General features: G+C 35.3%; 1 protein-coding gene across 5 annotated transcripts in view; it reads left to right on the forward strand.

Moving 5' to 3' along the window:
• sowah (ankyrin repeat domain family member sosondowah) overlaps positions 1–17,794 on the forward strand; it is a 198,692-nt gene that overhangs the window by 75,838 nt on the left and 105,060 nt on the right. For 3 of the 5 annotated variants that reach the window (XM_073987400.1, XM_073987398.1, XM_073987397.1), the window contains exon 3: positions 7,043–7,183. In XM_073987400.1, the coding sequence (XP_073843501.1) occupies positions 7,043–7,183 (141 nt within the window). The remainder of the gene's footprint in view (positions 1–7,042; positions 7,184–17,794) is intronic. The other 2 variants (XM_073987401.1, XM_073987399.1) reach the window with 1 other exon arrangement.

A 17,794-nucleotide genomic window follows, 5' to 3' on the forward strand; every position in this document is an offset into this window, starting at 1 on the left:
CGGAGTACATCCCCCCATCTATCGCAGCTGAGGAGCGTCAGCTGCCACGACAAACCAGAATAGTTTTGGCACAACTACGCTCAGGATTTTGCAGTAGCTAAAAATCCTATTGGGTAAGTATCGACAGCATCGTGCAAAACATCTGCCCAGTATGCGGCATGGGCCCGCACGACACACTGCACCTTTTCAACTGCCCTGCCAAACCTACCCATCTAACTCCAGTGGATCTGTGGTTGCATCCCATCGAAGCAGCCACTTTCCAGATTGATCAGAAGAACGAACACGCAAACACAATAATAAACATTGTTACAACAAGAACGGTTATATCTGGTGAAATGTGATATTCTCCACTAATTCCTAAAGAAGCGTCCTCATTGACCGTGCAAAACGTACTCCTAACAATCTGCTCCTTGGTCATTTCCAAGGACCGAATGCCACAAACATATGATGGGCATTGATTCCCCTAAGACTAGTCGGTTATAACATTCCAAAATCGGGCTAAAGTTGGGCCAGTAACCTAGAGTAGACCGATATGGTGGATGGGACCGACCCCTCATCCTAGCATTTCAGATCTAGAAATAGATGTTCAAGATGTTAGAAGAGAGAAACCCTAGCTCAACAAGCCTATCAAGCAGATTTAAATAGCATTCACACGGATTCAGTCGTAGATGCCATAAACAAAAATCGTGAGAATGTGGTCCACGGACAACATGCTCCATCCATATCAAATGAGGAGCGTCAGCAGTCACGACAACCAGGGTAATTTGGGTTCAACTGCGCTAAAGTCTGAATTCCTATAGGGCAAAGATCGATGACATCGTTCAAAACATCTACCCAGCATAGAGCGCAGGCACGACTGCCCTGCCAAACCTTCTCATCTAACCCCAGCAGATGTGTGGTCACATTCCAACCAAGCAAAACTGGAGATAGAGCCAGATTAAGCAGAAAAACCAACATATCCAACACCGAAAAACGAATCGAATACAACCATATGCACACTAGGGTTATGACTTTTTTACAATCTCATATTCCTGTATGATACCTTGATGAGTTTTTACCTAAGATTACATAAACTCTTAATTATAAGTGATTCGATAAAAAAAGGTTTTTTACTAATTTTATCATCGTATTATACCATATATATCATTTTATATTATATATAACTTTTTTCATATATCATGAAAATTAAAAGTGGTTTGTGCCGGGCCTTTTTTTAAATTTAAGTTTAAGTTTAATAAAAGTTATTTTAGTCGTTAATGGGTAAAATACCATCAATTCGTGCAACAGGAAATTTTTGAAAAAAAAAAATTTCCTTTTATAGAATTTTTTCAACATTTTTTTTTTTCAAAGTGGTTTGTGCGGAACCTTTTTTATAACAAAATGGAACGAATGTTATTTTAGGCATTACTAGGCAAAAGTTCATTCATTCTCACTACAGGAAATCATTTTTGAGAAAAAATGTCAAAAAGTCATAACCCTTATGTACACTAGGGTTATGACTTTTTTACAACTTCATATCCCTGTATCATAGCGTGATGAGTTTTGCAATAAGATTACATAAAATCTTAATTATAAGGTGATTCGGTGAAAAAACCTCACGCACAAAATGATTTTAAAATTTGAATTTATCAAAATTATGGACAATTTTTTGAAGTCACTGAAAACAGATATATAATTGAAAATAAACTTTAGAGCCACATGAGATAATTAAAATGACATAAAATTTATTTCTCACTATTTTTCTTTAATTCTGAGAATCGTAAAAATGTCGTAAACGCTTTTATTCAAAAATATAATTTTTTAACAAAAAACAAAAAATTTAAAATTTTGTCAGTGACTTTTTTCGCGACTTTTTTAATAATTGAATGAAATAAACGTTATTATAGTTAAAAGTAGGCTTATAATTATTCATTCGTGCAACAAAAAATATTTTTTTGAAAAAAAAATTTTTTTTCATTTCATATATTTTTTTCAAAAAATTATTTTTTTAAAAACGATTTGTGCGTGAACTTTTTTTATATTTCAATGGAATCAACGATAGCATAGTGATTAATAGGCAAAAGTTCATTCATCCCTGCTACAGGAAATTATTTTTGAGGAAAAATGTCAAAAAGTCATAACCCTAATGTACACTGGGTGGTGCCACTGGCCGGAACACCGGAACACCAGAATCGAGGAACCCGCCACCGTGTTCAATGAACTCCAACAAAATCGAGATGGTACCCCCAAATCACAGTGTAATAAGTCTTACAACAATGATTAGCAACTCTTTTGCCATAGTTGAACACTAAACTTCCTAGATCCCATCCAGCTAAGTATGTAAACATTTTAATGACTCAAAATCTTCTCATAGATATAGCATATTTACCAAAGTTCTCTTACGTAAAAGTCAAGTGGTCAAAATGGGAGGCACGTGCAACATACAATGGCCCACAAAAATGTAGTAAACATTATTTACAACTTGTCGAAGTCATAACCCAACAATTACCACAGAAAAGGTTATGATCAAATGTTACCGAAAGCTTTTGACTAATAACTGAGATTCCGGTATAAATAGTGCCAACGTTGCAAGTAGTTCTAAAGTACTTGAAAACAACACAAAAACGAACCCAAAGAGCACGTGCACCATTTTAACTATTGTTTTTTGGAGTGTAAACTCGTTTCCTTCCACTTGTAGGGGCACCCATACACAGGCAAACATCAAAACATATATGTCACATATACTTGCTTATTAATGTTATTTATTAGCAAACTAATTGTTCCTTAAAATAAAAAACAAGCTCTTACAGAAAATAGAAAACGCACTCGCTAAAAGGTGTTGTTCAAGCAGCCGCGACGACCGTTGTATTCCTGCTCATAAAGCCTTAATGAGCACGTGTATCTAACAACCATTACGGCTGGCGCACACAAACACACAACTCGCATCTATTAAGAGGGCTTGTTTTTTCAAAAGCTACTCCATTTTCCCAAGAATCCGCAATGGGCTCTTCAAGTACATATATCTTTTGTGTCTCATTTAGAAAAAAACAATGCAAAGCAAAACAGAGAAACATATTCACAACTCCATAAAGAGGAGATAATTAGTTGCCAAAAATACTAACGAAAAACGCTAATAAGAAGAATGTTATCTTCGTAATAAATAACGCACACACATGTTTTTGGGAGGCATAAAAAACATGCAAACAACAAAATAAGCTTACAACAACATGACAAATATAAGAAAAGGAAAACACGATGCAAAGAATTCATGGAACAGCGGATGAATCCATGGTTAAACATATAATTATGCGCGAGATAGAAGCTACCATTTCCACCATCCACATTTCTTTAGAAATTTGTTTGTTTCCATTAGAGGTTAGGAAGGAAGGAAGTGGATTATTGTTACTGTCAAAAGTCACAGTGGTGTCGGGAAGATTACTTTTCGGTTTTTATACCCTCAGCCTTTAGGCTAATGAGCGTATATACACTTTGATACTACCAAAAATGTCCCTCACTGAAATAATGGTTTTAGATCCCAAGTATATTTGGACGAAATGTGTTACAGACAGTTTGGAGTCGATTTAGCCATCGTCTGTCTTTTTGCCTGGTGCGCAAGATAACTCTCGAACGAAGCTACCTATCGGGTCCAAAATTTGGCATTCATAATATTTTGTCCTAACTTAATTTAAGTTCGTAGATGGGCCACATCGGTCCACTCCTTCGGGAACCTCCCACACAAAATTCGGAAAATGTGAAGTTTAAGAAATTTGTGAAATTTTCCATTTTTTTTCGGGGTTAGTCCATACTTCCTGAGATAATTGCCTTAAAGCTCCAAGAAACAACTAAAATGGCAAATCCGCAACATAACTCTCGCATCGTATTATTCCATCTAGTCATGTATCAGGTTGGAATATAGATTATATCGGTCCCGTCCTTCGGGTACCTCCCATACAAAATTTGGGAAAACTGCAGTTTAACAGCTCGCCTCGGATAGTTTTGAAATTTTTTTCGAAAATTTCTTCTTGCGGCTCCTGTTACGACGGCGCAATTTTTCTTTGGGGACAAGTCTGTACGTTCTTTGGTAATGACCCAAAATCTTAAAAAAACCTCTAAGGGAGAAACCCATTTGTTTTTTACAGCCTCGAATTATGTCTAAATATTAACTACATCGGACCACTCTTTCGGGTACCTCGAAAAGGACTCGTCTGGGATCGTTTTTAAATTTTTGTCAACATATTGGCTAGTTAAGGCGGCCCTAGTTAAGGCGGTTCAGTCTTTTCGGGGGCAATTCCATACTTCCTGTGAAATTGGCCTATAGATGTCTACAACAATGATGCATGCCATCTCTACACATATTTGTCGAGGACACCAACCAGAACTCCATGCTGTATGAGGATATTGACCAGGCTACCCTCCGACCATGTTTGAAATACTGGTTTATCAATTATAAGTGTGCACATCAGTCGTACGTGGAATTCAGGACTTTTTGTTACAAGTCACGTACAGTTAAACACAGGGAGTTCCGCAAGATGAGGTACTGTTTAATCTTTACCTATTCTGCATTCCAACTCCAGACGGCATGACATCATCTACACACGTAACAATCTCAATTTGTGAAAGGCTGAACTCCTCTTTGACCAATTTTTCCACCTTTTCTACGCGAGGAATATGCAAATACCTCCGACTAAATCTACGGCCACTCTGGTTGATCACATGGACTGCGAAAGTGAGCACTGAGCTGAATGTCATGGTCGATGGGAGCAGAATTCCATGCATGCCACAGCTATCTGCGATATAACGAGGTGTAGGTAAAAGGTGCTGATGAAGAAACCTTTTTGACCACATATAACGCATAGGTCTGTCTATGCGGACCCAGTGTGGTCCGCGAATATAAGTGCAACGCGATACAAAAATAATCGCAGAACCTGCTAGAATACCTCTCTTGGAACTACAACAAGGTGCCTCTTCATGTCTTCAGTGGACCATCTACATGAAGATACAAAGATTCTTGCTGTACAACACCAATGTGTAGCTGCTCTTTTTGCAATACCTGCTATGGGTTTACGGTGAAAGTGATCCTTACCGCCACACCAGGCTTGTTAACAGGGATTTGGGTGATCTAGATAGAGGAGAAGACCCGGTTTATACGGTTAGTTCAGCAGTTTCATCTGAATATCTGCATTTTCCCCTTATAAGTGCCTATAAATTATGTGGTTTTTAGCACCGCTATATCTCAAGGATTTTTCCTCCTAGGACAAATCTTGTAGAGAATTTTTCTGTCTACAATATTTGCTTTATTCACTTTTTGATTAGATCCACCGTTTTCAAGAAAAAAATCCGAGAACCTAAAACATCCATAAATTTTGCCATTTGACCCCGAATAACTGTTTTTGCACACATGGTATTGATGGGGACTTTTAGGACATTGCTTCTAATGACAAACCCTAGCTCTTCACCAAAAGTCAGCTTTGTGGGAATTTTTGCTACTTCAATGTCTATTTTGATTATTTATTTATTGGGTTTCACAATGTTGTGGCCTTTGAAAGAACCCGCCCCCAAAAATATCGAAACTTTGGGGCTATTTATCTTAACAACTGTTGTCTGATATAGAACCTCTTGGAACTTGATGTACTCTTGGAGGAAATTGTATGATGTCGATTCGTAAGTTATCGTGCTCGTCGAGTTTTTGGATCTTTTGCTCTATTATCTCAAGAAGTATGGACTTGTCCCTGAAAAAATTGTACCGTTGTAATCGCGGCCGCGAGGACAACATACTGTGAAAAAGTTTAAAATGGCCCAGGACCTGTCCGTAAACTGCGAACCCGATTTATGTCTAGAAGAAATGCTGTCATGTGCAAAGTTTGGACCACATAGTTTCACTTTAATACTATCTTCATAGATTTTATTTACAAACGTAGAATTAAATCTGTAAGAAAAGGTTCACCATGATCTCAATATAATTTGTCGAATTTTTTTCTAGATCAAATTCTGTCACATTTTCCAAATTTTATTAAAATGTCTGTCCAATTTTGTATTTGGTGCACCAAATACCTTAAACCGGCCAAAAATATACATATGTGTATGGGAGCTATATCCAAATCTACAACGATTCTTACCATAAACAATAGCGTTTGTCCTTTGAACAAATATAAAAAATAAACATCCTCATAAACATTCACTAGGATATGATAATAAATGCGACCTGTACTTTGATTACAAATATACATGCACAGACCGACCGACTGACGAACTATGCTTGTCCGACATAGAAAGTGATTCTATGTATGTATATCCCTAAAAGGAACGATAGACCCTATCTCCTTCCATGTGCATATTAGAAACAAGTCCACGAAGACATGATACCCCTTAGGCTGACAGATATTTAGATACAATACAGAACCAAGTTAATACCAATGTGCACTGTGTAATATCATTATGATTTTATTTTTATTTCGAGAATATTTACATGTTATTACGCTAAAGAGTTTTCAAAGAAAAGCCCAAACATATTCGCGGAGATTCCTTCTTTCAGATTCACTTATAGCCTCGCAGGGTAAAACATTGAAAATCTGAGTTTCTTCTTTTTCATTGTAAGGGTTGTAACTTTTCCCTCTCATTAGCGAGGGGTGGGGAAATTTTTGAAATATTTTATTTTCACATATGGCAACTAATTGTAAGGGTATGTATGTATGTATGAATGTATATTAGCTGTATATTTTTATTTATTTGGTTAAAAAAGTGTTGCAACTCTATTTTATGCTCCTCTTACCTATGGAGGTTTAATAAATTAAAATTATTAAAACAAAAACCCATAAAAGGCACAGCTATAAGAATTAGAAAGTCTCATTTAAGGTCTGTTCATAATGTTGAACAAAAAAAATAACTTGGAACATTACACATAACATGCAGAATGCTCTAGGGGATCTGGGGCGTTATTTGAAAGGAATGATTTATTTGTGTAGACATAAAAATGTTTCTTTTCACTTTAAAGATTTATTTTGTTTTGTTATTTCATTCATTTCATTGTCTTATTTCTTAAATTGTATTTTCTCATTATTTTCAGCAGGTTATCGAAGAAAAGGAACTGCCAGAAGTTACTTTGGCACATCCAAAGGCCAAAGAATGGATCGTTGCTATGGCTAAGGCCAACTATCAAGAATTGGCTAAGTTGGCCAATGATCACCCTGAATTGGTGAAATTACAGGTAAGTCATAGGCATTAGAATATATATATAGTTTTTCAAGATTATGTTTTCGAAACAAGAAAATAAAAAAAAAATATATATAAAAAGTGCTCATCAGCAAAACATTTCAGGTACATTTCAGTATTTTTATCTTTTATAGCGGTTTTAGAGATTTATTTTGACTAAAGGTTCCAGAGATATCGCGCCTTGAAAAAGTCGAACTCTATAAAAGCTATATGAAAAGAAATACTCATAAATTCTTTAATGTTTTTTTCTTTTTGTTTATAAGCTAAAAAAAATAGGAAACATTGCACAGTGGGCTTGGATGCAATTTTAGCGATAATACTCTTCGATTTTCTTGATTTTTTTTTTGTATTAAACTAAAAATATTATATTAATAAAAATATTAAACAAAAATTTAAAGTGGGATTCGAATAAGTACTATTTTTCCTAAATTTTTTAAAAATTTGTCAATAAAGTTTGAAACATTTATTTTACAAAAAAAAAAAAAAAAAAAAAACAAAACAAAACAAATTTTTTAACATTTGGTTTGTAGTTTTAGTTAGGAATTATTTACCTTACTGCTAAACCTAAATAACGACGGGACGTACACAAATATTTCACCAACCTACCAAAACAACGCTCTCTGAGCGTCCGTATTACCCAAATACGTTGAGTCCCAAATCACATTTAAAACACAAAATCCACGAACCGAAACTTCTTTAAATGTTTTCATTCGTAAAACAAATAATTTTCCTTTGCAATGAATTGTATTTCATGTTTTGTTTGGCTTTTGTTTTTAAAATACAAAACACACACACATACGTTCTAATAACGTTCTGTCAAAGTTAAACTTTATCAACTTACAAAAAGTATACGCTCGACGTATTTCGGTAGTTCTCATAAGAATTCATGTGTTCTACTTTTTTCACCACACACGCCCTGGGTATACGTCCGTATATAGGTATGGGCCTTAAACATCGTCATTGTTCGAAAATATCATCACGCCGCACAGTGTTGCCGCGTGGACAAAAATCAAAAAATGTGATGTTAACTTTTACATAAGTTTATGTTTTTCACATCCGATACAAGGAATCTGAAAGAATTTTGTCGATATGTGCATCCATAATGAAGTTATAGCTCTATAAATATGAAAAATATTTCCCAGGTAATCTAAGGCGATAATCATATGAAAATTAGACGACATTTAAAATAACATTTTCTGACAAATTTGTTGATAATACTAAAAGTTTTGGGTGGGGATTTGATGAGTGGGCTATAAATATAACGTTTTAGTACAAAAAGGTGACATTAACTGCACATGGGCAATGTACCGTTATCGAGAAATCAAAATTTAAATTTGATAAAAAAATTCAAAATTCTTAATATTTTGTAGAGCAGATCTTTTGATTGCCACCTTGGCTCCTATTTTCCGTTAATTGGACATCTCTTCCAAATCAAAATGTGTAAAAACATTTTGCCCATCCATGCAACCTACTGAGATATATCGGTTCAGATTTTATATAGCCCCCATATATATCTTTTCCCGATTTTGCTACATCTCGTTCATTTTTGATCGAATAGCCTTCAAATTTAGTATGTGTTACTTTCTTAGGCCCCTGAGTAGCTACACCGATTTTTAGAACAATCGGTTCAGATTCAGATATAGCCCCTATATATATCTTTCCCCGATTTTGCTATAACTCGGTCAATTTTAATCGAATGGCCTTCAAATTTCTGAGTAGTTTCACCGATTTTAGCAAAAATCGGTTCAGATTTGGATATAACCCCTATATATATTTCCCCGATTTTGGTATAATTCGCTCAATTTTTGATGAATAGCCTTCAAATTTAACATGGGATTCCTCAGGCCCCTGTTCAGTTTTACCCTTGACCTGGATTGATGAATGTTTGCACAAGTACTTATGAGGGCACAGGCCTAAGAAAACATTCCATGTTAAATTTGAAGGTTATTTTTCAAAAATTGACCGATTAATTGCAAAATCGGTAAAAGATATATATGGAGGCGATATCCAAATCTGTACCGATTTTTGCGAAATCAAATTAAAATCGGTAAAACTGACCAGGGGCCTGGAGAAACGTCCCATGTTAAATTTAAAGACTATTCATAAAAAATTGAGCGATTTATAGCAAAATCGGGGAAAGATATATATAGGAGCTATATCCAAACCTGAACCGATTTTTTCGAAAATTAGTGAAACTACTCAACCTGGGTCAAAGCCTTCTATTTTTGTCCACATTTGTATGGAAGCGGCAACACTGTGCGCCGTAACTCAAAAGTTCGACTCACGGATCTGCCCGTTGGGGTTCTGTATACACTCATCAAGAGAAATTTTCCACCCCCCAGACCTCGAGCACCATTTTGATGCACAGTGTAATTGCTAAACCATTTTCAAAATTTAAAAATAAAGAAGTTTTTGAGATGTTTCAGATGAATTTCTAAATTAAAAAAAAAAAAAACAAAACAAATGTTAATAAATACAATTTTTTATTTTATTTGCACAGTGGTATGTATATAGGAAACAATTTCTTGACAAATTTTAAAAGATAAGAAAAAATAGCATTCATTCGAATCCCACTACCAAATAGGACTTAAAATTTTTGGAATTAAACGTAGTGTAATACAAAATAAAATTCAAGAAAATCGAAGAGTACAAACATTGTTAAAAACTGGTTTTAAATATTAAATCGCGAAAATTGTATCTAAGCCCACAGTGCAAATTTGTTTTTTTATTTTCTATTAAATTGCTGATAAAACAAAAAAAATTTTTTTTTTTGAAATTTTTGACTCTTTTGGTGGGCGAAGATCATTTTTAATGATTTTTATTAATTTTCTCGTTTAGAGTTAAGCTTGATGATCGGAAATTTTTTGCAAGTGAAAAAGGAAAGCCAATTACTCGAATCCACACAGTCACCAAATTACGTGACCTGGTTTCGCTGTTAGTTGAGCAACAAGTAAAAACGGCGTTCGGCCAAGACGAACTTGCTATACCCTCCACCACGATTTGTACTGAGGGAAATGGATCAATTAGTTTTCTTTCATTTATGAAGAAGACTAACTACCAAATTTCAACAAAAAAAATATAGTATAGTAAAAAATGTGGCTTACCTTCAAAAATGCCGAAATTTGGGAGGTACCGTTCCATGGGGACTATATCAAAACGTCGATCTATAACTACAAATTTCAGTCTTTCGGTGGGATATTGACGTCACAACCTTCAGAATTACGAAAATCGGTTGGTACTATTCTATGGGGACTATTCGAAACGTGGACCTATACAGACGAATTTCAGCCAGACAGACTTCTGACTCCAACAAAGACTAAATATTAAATTTCAGCCATTTCGGTGAGTTGCTGTGGCCAAAACATTTAAAATACCGTTCTATGGTGGCTATACTAAGGCGTGGACCTATCCCGATATATGAAGACCAAATACCAAATTTCAGCTATTTAGGTGGAATATTGAGGCCACAACCTTCAAAATACCGAAAACCAAGAGGTACGCTTCTATGGGGGATATAGGAAACCGCGGATACTACTAATTCTCTTCTGGAATATTTTATAACCCCATGCAAGACTAAATACCAAATTTCAGCCATTTCGGTGGGTTGCTGGGGCCACAACCTTCAAAATATCGAAAAACGGGAGGTACCGTTCTATGGGGGCTATATGAAGGCGTAGACCTATACCGACAAACTTCGTATGGAACGTTTAATACCTCAAATGAAGACCAAATACCAAATTTCAGTCATGTCTGTCGAATATTGAGGCCACAACCTTCAAAATACCGGAAATTGGGAGGTACCGTTCTATGGGGGCTACACTAGGCGTATACCTGTACCGAAAAGTTTCTGGGGAAGGTTTTATACCCCAACGAAGACTTAATACCAAATTTCAGCAATTTCTGAGGAATATTGAGGCCCCAACCTTCAAAACACCGAAAATCGGGAGGCACGTTCTGTTGCGGCTATATGGGTTCTGTTGGGGCTATATGGGGCGTGGACTAGGGATACGTATTACCAAGCAAAAATCGTTCTTTCGATCTTTTGATTCTTACTTACACTTGCAGAGAATCCAAAATATACATTTTCAGCCAATTTGGTTCAAAAATGTGGCCAGAAACCCCAAAAACCCTTAAAATGGGCGGTACCGTTACATGGGGGCTAAATCAAAACATGGACCTATATTGATAATATTGGACCTATATTGATAATATTGATTTGTTACTTGTAGAAAACATTATGTTTCAATTTTTAGCCAAATCCGTTGATTATTGTGGTAAAATCCAGAAAATACATAAAATCGGCTGGTACCGCTATAGGGGGTATATTCCTCGGCGTCGCAGTTGGTCGCAAATAATCTGTTGAGAAAATAATAGTTCGAGAGCTCCTCTAAATTTGTATACCATTAGAACAGTTGAACCCCGTGGAACTTTTTAGTAATATCCTATTTAAGATATACACGTAAAGAACTGTAACGTAAATACAATTACTTCAAAGCAAATTTTAATACGTCAGGTTTCGTACTAACAGATGGCAAATAGAACCAATAAAAAATTCCAATAACTCGCAACAATATGGTCCACACAAAATCGACGAATTTCCTTGCGTTTTTGGGTATTTGTTTTAACGAAAATAAGGTCACGTTTTAGGTACCGTTACTTCAAATATAATGGTACAACCGACGAAATGTTTTTTCTCCCTCTTAGCTAGCATGTTTTCTATCTCTTCATATAAAATTTGTCGGAATTTTTTAAAACCAAAAATTTGCGTTTTTGGAATGAATTCGAATGAATTCGTTTGGAAACTCAAATGTTCTCCACAAATTTCTCTCGAAGAAACGTTCCGAATTCTGCGAACCGCTTCACACAAATTCGGAAATGGCTTGTATGCGAATCCAAAAATGTTTTGTATGGCAATCCTGAAAACCTAAAAAACTCCTATAAATGTGACCTTTGATCGCGATTCATTTAAAAATCTTTTCGCCGATTTTTTTTTATTTTTTTCTTCTCATCATTGTAGTTTCAGAATCCAAAAAAATTTTTCAGGTGCAAGCACTTTTCATTTAAAGATTATTAAGTCGCACTGTGCACGACATAATTTTATAAGGAGGCGATACATTCAGTGCATTGCAATGTGTCCAATTTTACGAAAAACCTGGCCAAAACTCCTAACATGAATACATTTTGACCTAAGCTTGGGTTCTTATGTTTTTCGGGCCGCTGATTTCATTTTTCATATTATTTAACCCTGAGGTGGTCTTTTTGGGGTCCTTTTGGTCCCTTCTTCTATAAAATGTGATCGTATTAGATCAAAATATTCTACAAATTTGTTCGCCATCAATTTTTACTATAGGTCCTAGAATACACCAAAACTTTATATCTTACTAAACTCCAGAAATATGCAAAACTAAAAACACATTTTAGGATTAAGGTCATACATCATGTGAGTTTTGGCAAAATGATCATACAAAACATAATTTTAAAAAACGGCGTCAAAGACAAAAATGTTCTCCACTTAATTTCACTATAAATCACCAACGAAATGAAATCTCTATTTGTATGACATACCAAGGAAATATCGGTATCAACTTTGCCAAAAAATCAAGAAACTAAAATAGGGGTGCAATCTTATAACATTTCTACAGTTTTGGAAATATTTGAGTTAAGATTACTTGGAATCCTTGCAATTTAGGTACATATATGGTGTCTTTGGCAACTTTACTGGCAGAATGTGAGGAATATTTTTCTTAAAAAATTAACCCACGTGTGAGTCATAAAAGGGGTCTTTTTGGTCCCTTTTTCTACACATCTTTAAAATCTGCTATAAAATGTGATCGTAGCAGATCCAAATATTCTAGAAATTTGTTCGTCATAAAATTTTACTGTAGGTTCTACAATACATCAAAGCTTTAAATTTTACCTAAACGCCAGGAAGTCACCCTGTACAATATTCCGACATTCTGAATCAACGAAAATATGTACATATCTGTACGACAAAATATCACATAAAAACGAAAAGTGAAAATATGTGCACTAGGTTTCGATGGAAATTGTAAAAAAACTGTTCCCTTTTTATATAATGATAATATATTGTGAAAATTGATATTGAAAAAAAATCAACGAGGACATCAATTATTAATAACGAACACTTCATTGACAACACTTCTTTATTTGCACATCCGATGTTCGGATATATGCGATTATACAATATTTTTACAATTTTAAGTGATAAAGTGAATATATATTTTAGAACATTTCATATTAATTGAAGATCTCTATTTCTCGCAGCATTTAGAAGGCTTCTTTCGTCTTGGAACACTAAACATCTTAAATACGTTTCACATACCTTTCATTACAATTACAAAATATAATATTTAACAAGTAAAAAGTCGTTAAGTTCGTCCGGGCCGAACTTTTTATACCCTCCACCATAAAATAGTATTAATTAAAATGGAATAATTAGGGTCCTTTTACAATTTTAGGTGAAACAACTTTTCGACAATGGTTAGACTCCTACTGCCTCCCACTATTGCATAAATTACACTGTGAACACAAATGTTGAGACAGAGATAGTTCCTTTTGGAGATGAAAGCCCTTGGTGTGTGTATATTAAAAACCCCGAAGGACAGATGCGCCGTGAATCGAACTTCCGCGTTATGGCGGGAGGAAATTTTTGCAAGAGACCCTGTAAGCCATCATGAATTAGCATTATATCTTTGTTTGTTGTTTTTGTAGAGCACTTAAGCAACAGTGAACAAAGATATAACGCTAATTCCTGATGGCCCACAGGATCTCTAACAAAAATTTCATCACGCCATAACGCGGAAGTTCGACTCACGGCGGATCTGTCCTTCGGGGTTCATAATATACTCACCAAGGCCTTTCTTCCCCAAGAGGAATTTTCCGTGCCCCAGACTTTCACCTCCATTTTGTTGCACAGTGTTATCTGATCTAATCTAAAAAAATGTGTTCAGCTAGGTGAAAGGTACCACCTACGGGGCTATATCAAAGAGTCAACCTATCTTTAAATTTTTTGGCGGAAAAGTTTTATAGCTGCAGGGAACTTCAAGAGTCAAATTGAGGGTAGTTTCATCAAAACAATGTAGACCCTCAAAAATGGACCCATGTTGACGAATTTTAGTGAAGAAATTCCGTGACCACTGAAAATTCCCGAAAATCGGGAGGTACAGTTATATGGGGGGATATACCAAAACATCGACCTATATTGACGATTATTTTTGAATAGACAAAATTGTAGCTAAAATTCTCAAAATACCGATCATTACAGCTAGTTCGGTTAAAAATTGCAGCTAAAATTCTTAAAATACCGAAAATCGGGAGATACCGTTATATGGGGGCTATACCAAAACATGGACCTATGTTGACGATGTTTCGTTGGAGATGTTTTATGATCACTGAGAACTTCAAATGTCAAATTACAGCTATTTCGGTTAAAAACTGTAGCTAAAATTCTCAAAATACGGAAATTGGGAGGTACCGTTATATGGGGGCTATACCAAAACATGGACCTATGTTGACGATGTTTGGTGGAGATGTTTCATGACCACTGAGAACCTCAAATGTCAAATTGCAGATATTTCGGTTACAAATTGTGGCTAAATTCTCAAAATACCGAAAATCGGGAGGTACCGTTATATGGGGCTATACCAAAACATGGACCTATGTTGACGATGCTTGGTGGAGATATTTCATGACCAATGAGAACCTCAAATGGCAAATTACAGCGAGTTCGATTAAAAATTGTAGCTAAAATTCTCAAAATACCGAAAATCGGGAGGTACCGTTATATGGGGGCTATACCAAAACATGGACCTATGTTGACGATGTTTTGTGGAGATGTTTCATGACCACTGAGAACCTCAAATGTCAAATTGCAGATAGTTTGGTTAAAAATTGTGGCTAAAATTCTCAAAATACCGAAAATCGGGAGGTACCGTTATATGGGGACTATACCAAAACATTGACCTATGCCCATATCCTTTGGGATATAAGTTTGTTGATCATTAGGAACCCTAAGTGCCAAATTATAGCTAATTCGGTCTGCAAATGTGGCGAAGAACGTCAAAATACCTTAAATCCGGAGGTACCGTTATATGGGGGCTATACCAAAAAGTGGACCGATATAGCCCATCTTCGAACTTGACCTGCCTATGGAAAAAATACCCTCGGGTGCAAAATTTCAGCACTCTATCTCAATTATTGCGGACGCTAGAGTGATTACAACAGACGGACAGACGGACAGCCAGACGGACAGACGGACATGGCTAGATCGTCTTAGAATTTTATCCTGATCAAGAATATATATACTTTATAGGGTCGCAAATGATTAGTTCGATGTGTTACAAACAGAATGACAAAACCGTCATACTGAGACAAAAAAAATCCAAATAGGGTAACTTTGACCTGCTTTTATACCCACTTATTAAACTAGAAAGGTATAATATACTTTTTCATAACAACTCGCAGTGGGATCCTATAAACAATATTTGACCCTATTTAGTTAAATTGATACAATTTTTATTTTGATTTTTGGCCAAGTTTTTCGGAAAATTGGATACTGTGCATTGTCGCAATTTTAACTTCTATATCTTAAAAATGGTAAAACCTAGAAAAAAGTAATAAAGTTCAATCTTCGACCTTCTAATCCCTAAAAATGTGTAAGAATACACCTATATGGTCCCTCATTGTCGAGAAAGGTATATACTTTTTCATAACAACTCGCAGTGGGATCCTATAAACAATATTTGACCCTATTTATGTAGTTAAATTGATACAATTTCTATTTTGATTTTTGGCCAAGTTTTTCGGAAAATTGGACACTGTGCATTGTCCCAATTTTAAGTTCTATATCTTAAAAATGGTAAAACCTAGAAAAAAGTAATAAAGTTTAACCTTCGACCTTCTAATCCCATTTTGATAGGACTCGCGGTTTCCAGCAAAATCCTGAAACCCTAAAAATGTGTAAGAATACACCTATATTACCCATCATTGTTTTCGGCACTTTTAAAAGACGTTCCGATTGCAGGGAAACTATGGGTTTAAAACAAGTTATTTGTTAAAAAATGCTTAAAAAGTCTAAAAAATATAATTTTCATACCAAATTTAAAGTTTTCTCGCAAAAAATCTCGGCGCTAAGTGGGTTAAGATATCAACAGAATAGACGAACCACTTAAAGCGGGAAAGATATTCTGTCCGCATTTCAAACGACAAACCAAACAAAATTTCTTTTTTAATTAAAATAACAATTTAATTTAATGATATTTAAGGCATTTACCTTAACATGACATTTATTGTTAGACCTTCCTCCTCCCCACATTCAACTAATTATCAAATAAATCAATTTTTTATAACAATTAAAAAATCGAAATGTATTTTTTTCTTTTCTAATCTAAAGCAGCCTACCGCAACAGTTTAAATCGTTTCTGCTTTTTTTGTAATAAATTCTTGATGACTATTGGAAATTGATGTGCGTTTCCCCGATACATCACACAGACGTGCATCAGACATGCACACATGTTCAAGGTATAAAAAAACCTATGTTATTGTTGTTTTTGTTAAGGGAAATATTTTCTCTTAAATATCTTAAATATCCATAAATCTTTTTACGCGGTCATAAAGTGTCATAATAACCTAACCTCGCCTCTTAAATTTACCACAAATTGTTAAAGAAATGATAATTTCTTCATCTTCGTTCGCGATGAGTAAATCAAGTGTCGTTCAATTCTTATTTTTTTTATGTTCCACTTCGTAAAAAAACGTTTGTCTCTCAATTAAATTGTGGGGAGATGAAATGAATGGGGGCAGAACCTGCTCGTTGGAATGGGGGATACCACAGCCCTACGTTGCCTTAACAAGCGCATAATTCATTTTTTATGCCTCCCATATTTTGCCTGAAGCAGAAAATGTATGCCCTATGCTTCTTGAAAATAAGAAGTAAAGAAGATGGAAAACGCAGAATGCCTCGCCTCCTCCCAAGCAGTTCTTTCTTTCACTAGGCTGATGGTGGTGGTGTCAGTTGATCACCATGATTTATAGATCTTTAAGGAATTCCTTGCCACACTGCTGCATAACATTTTGAATTCTTGACTGTTTGCCTGGTTGCCTGCCTGCCCGTTCATACTTTATGTGGGAAATTAGTTAATCACATAAACTAATTGGAACTTATATTACTTGATCGCTGCAGTTTTGTTCCCGGAAATATTTTGTATTCCAAAAAGAAATTCTTAATTCAGCAGTGAGCATATGTTGTGACATTAGTGTAATTAATTTGTACGCCAGCACTTTTTGTTTTTCGTAATTCGTAATAAAATCTTGAATATTGAAAAAATCCCTTGCCAGAGTTGGGTAGTAGGTGTCTTATTAGCACGGATTATGTCCAGCACCCACTTATTTGGCGCTTGCAAATTCAACGTTTCATTTGAATTTGCATCGAAACGGAAATGCAAATAAATCACACTCGATTTTATGCTATTCGCAATGGTTTCGCTTGCCCTGCGTTGGGACGAGGACCGTCCCATGCAGCACAAGTGTGTCATGCCATTTACTGTTGATCGTTGTTAATTCCCCAAAGTTGAGATCATAAATTCCT

Source organism: Musca autumnalis, unplaced genomic scaffold (assembly GCF_047663935.1).
Source record: "Musca autumnalis isolate F117 unplaced genomic scaffold, ASM4766393v1 scaffold_4, whole genome shotgun sequence".
Classification (NCBI taxonomy): domain Eukaryota; kingdom Metazoa; phylum Arthropoda; class Insecta; order Diptera; family Muscidae; genus Musca; species Musca autumnalis.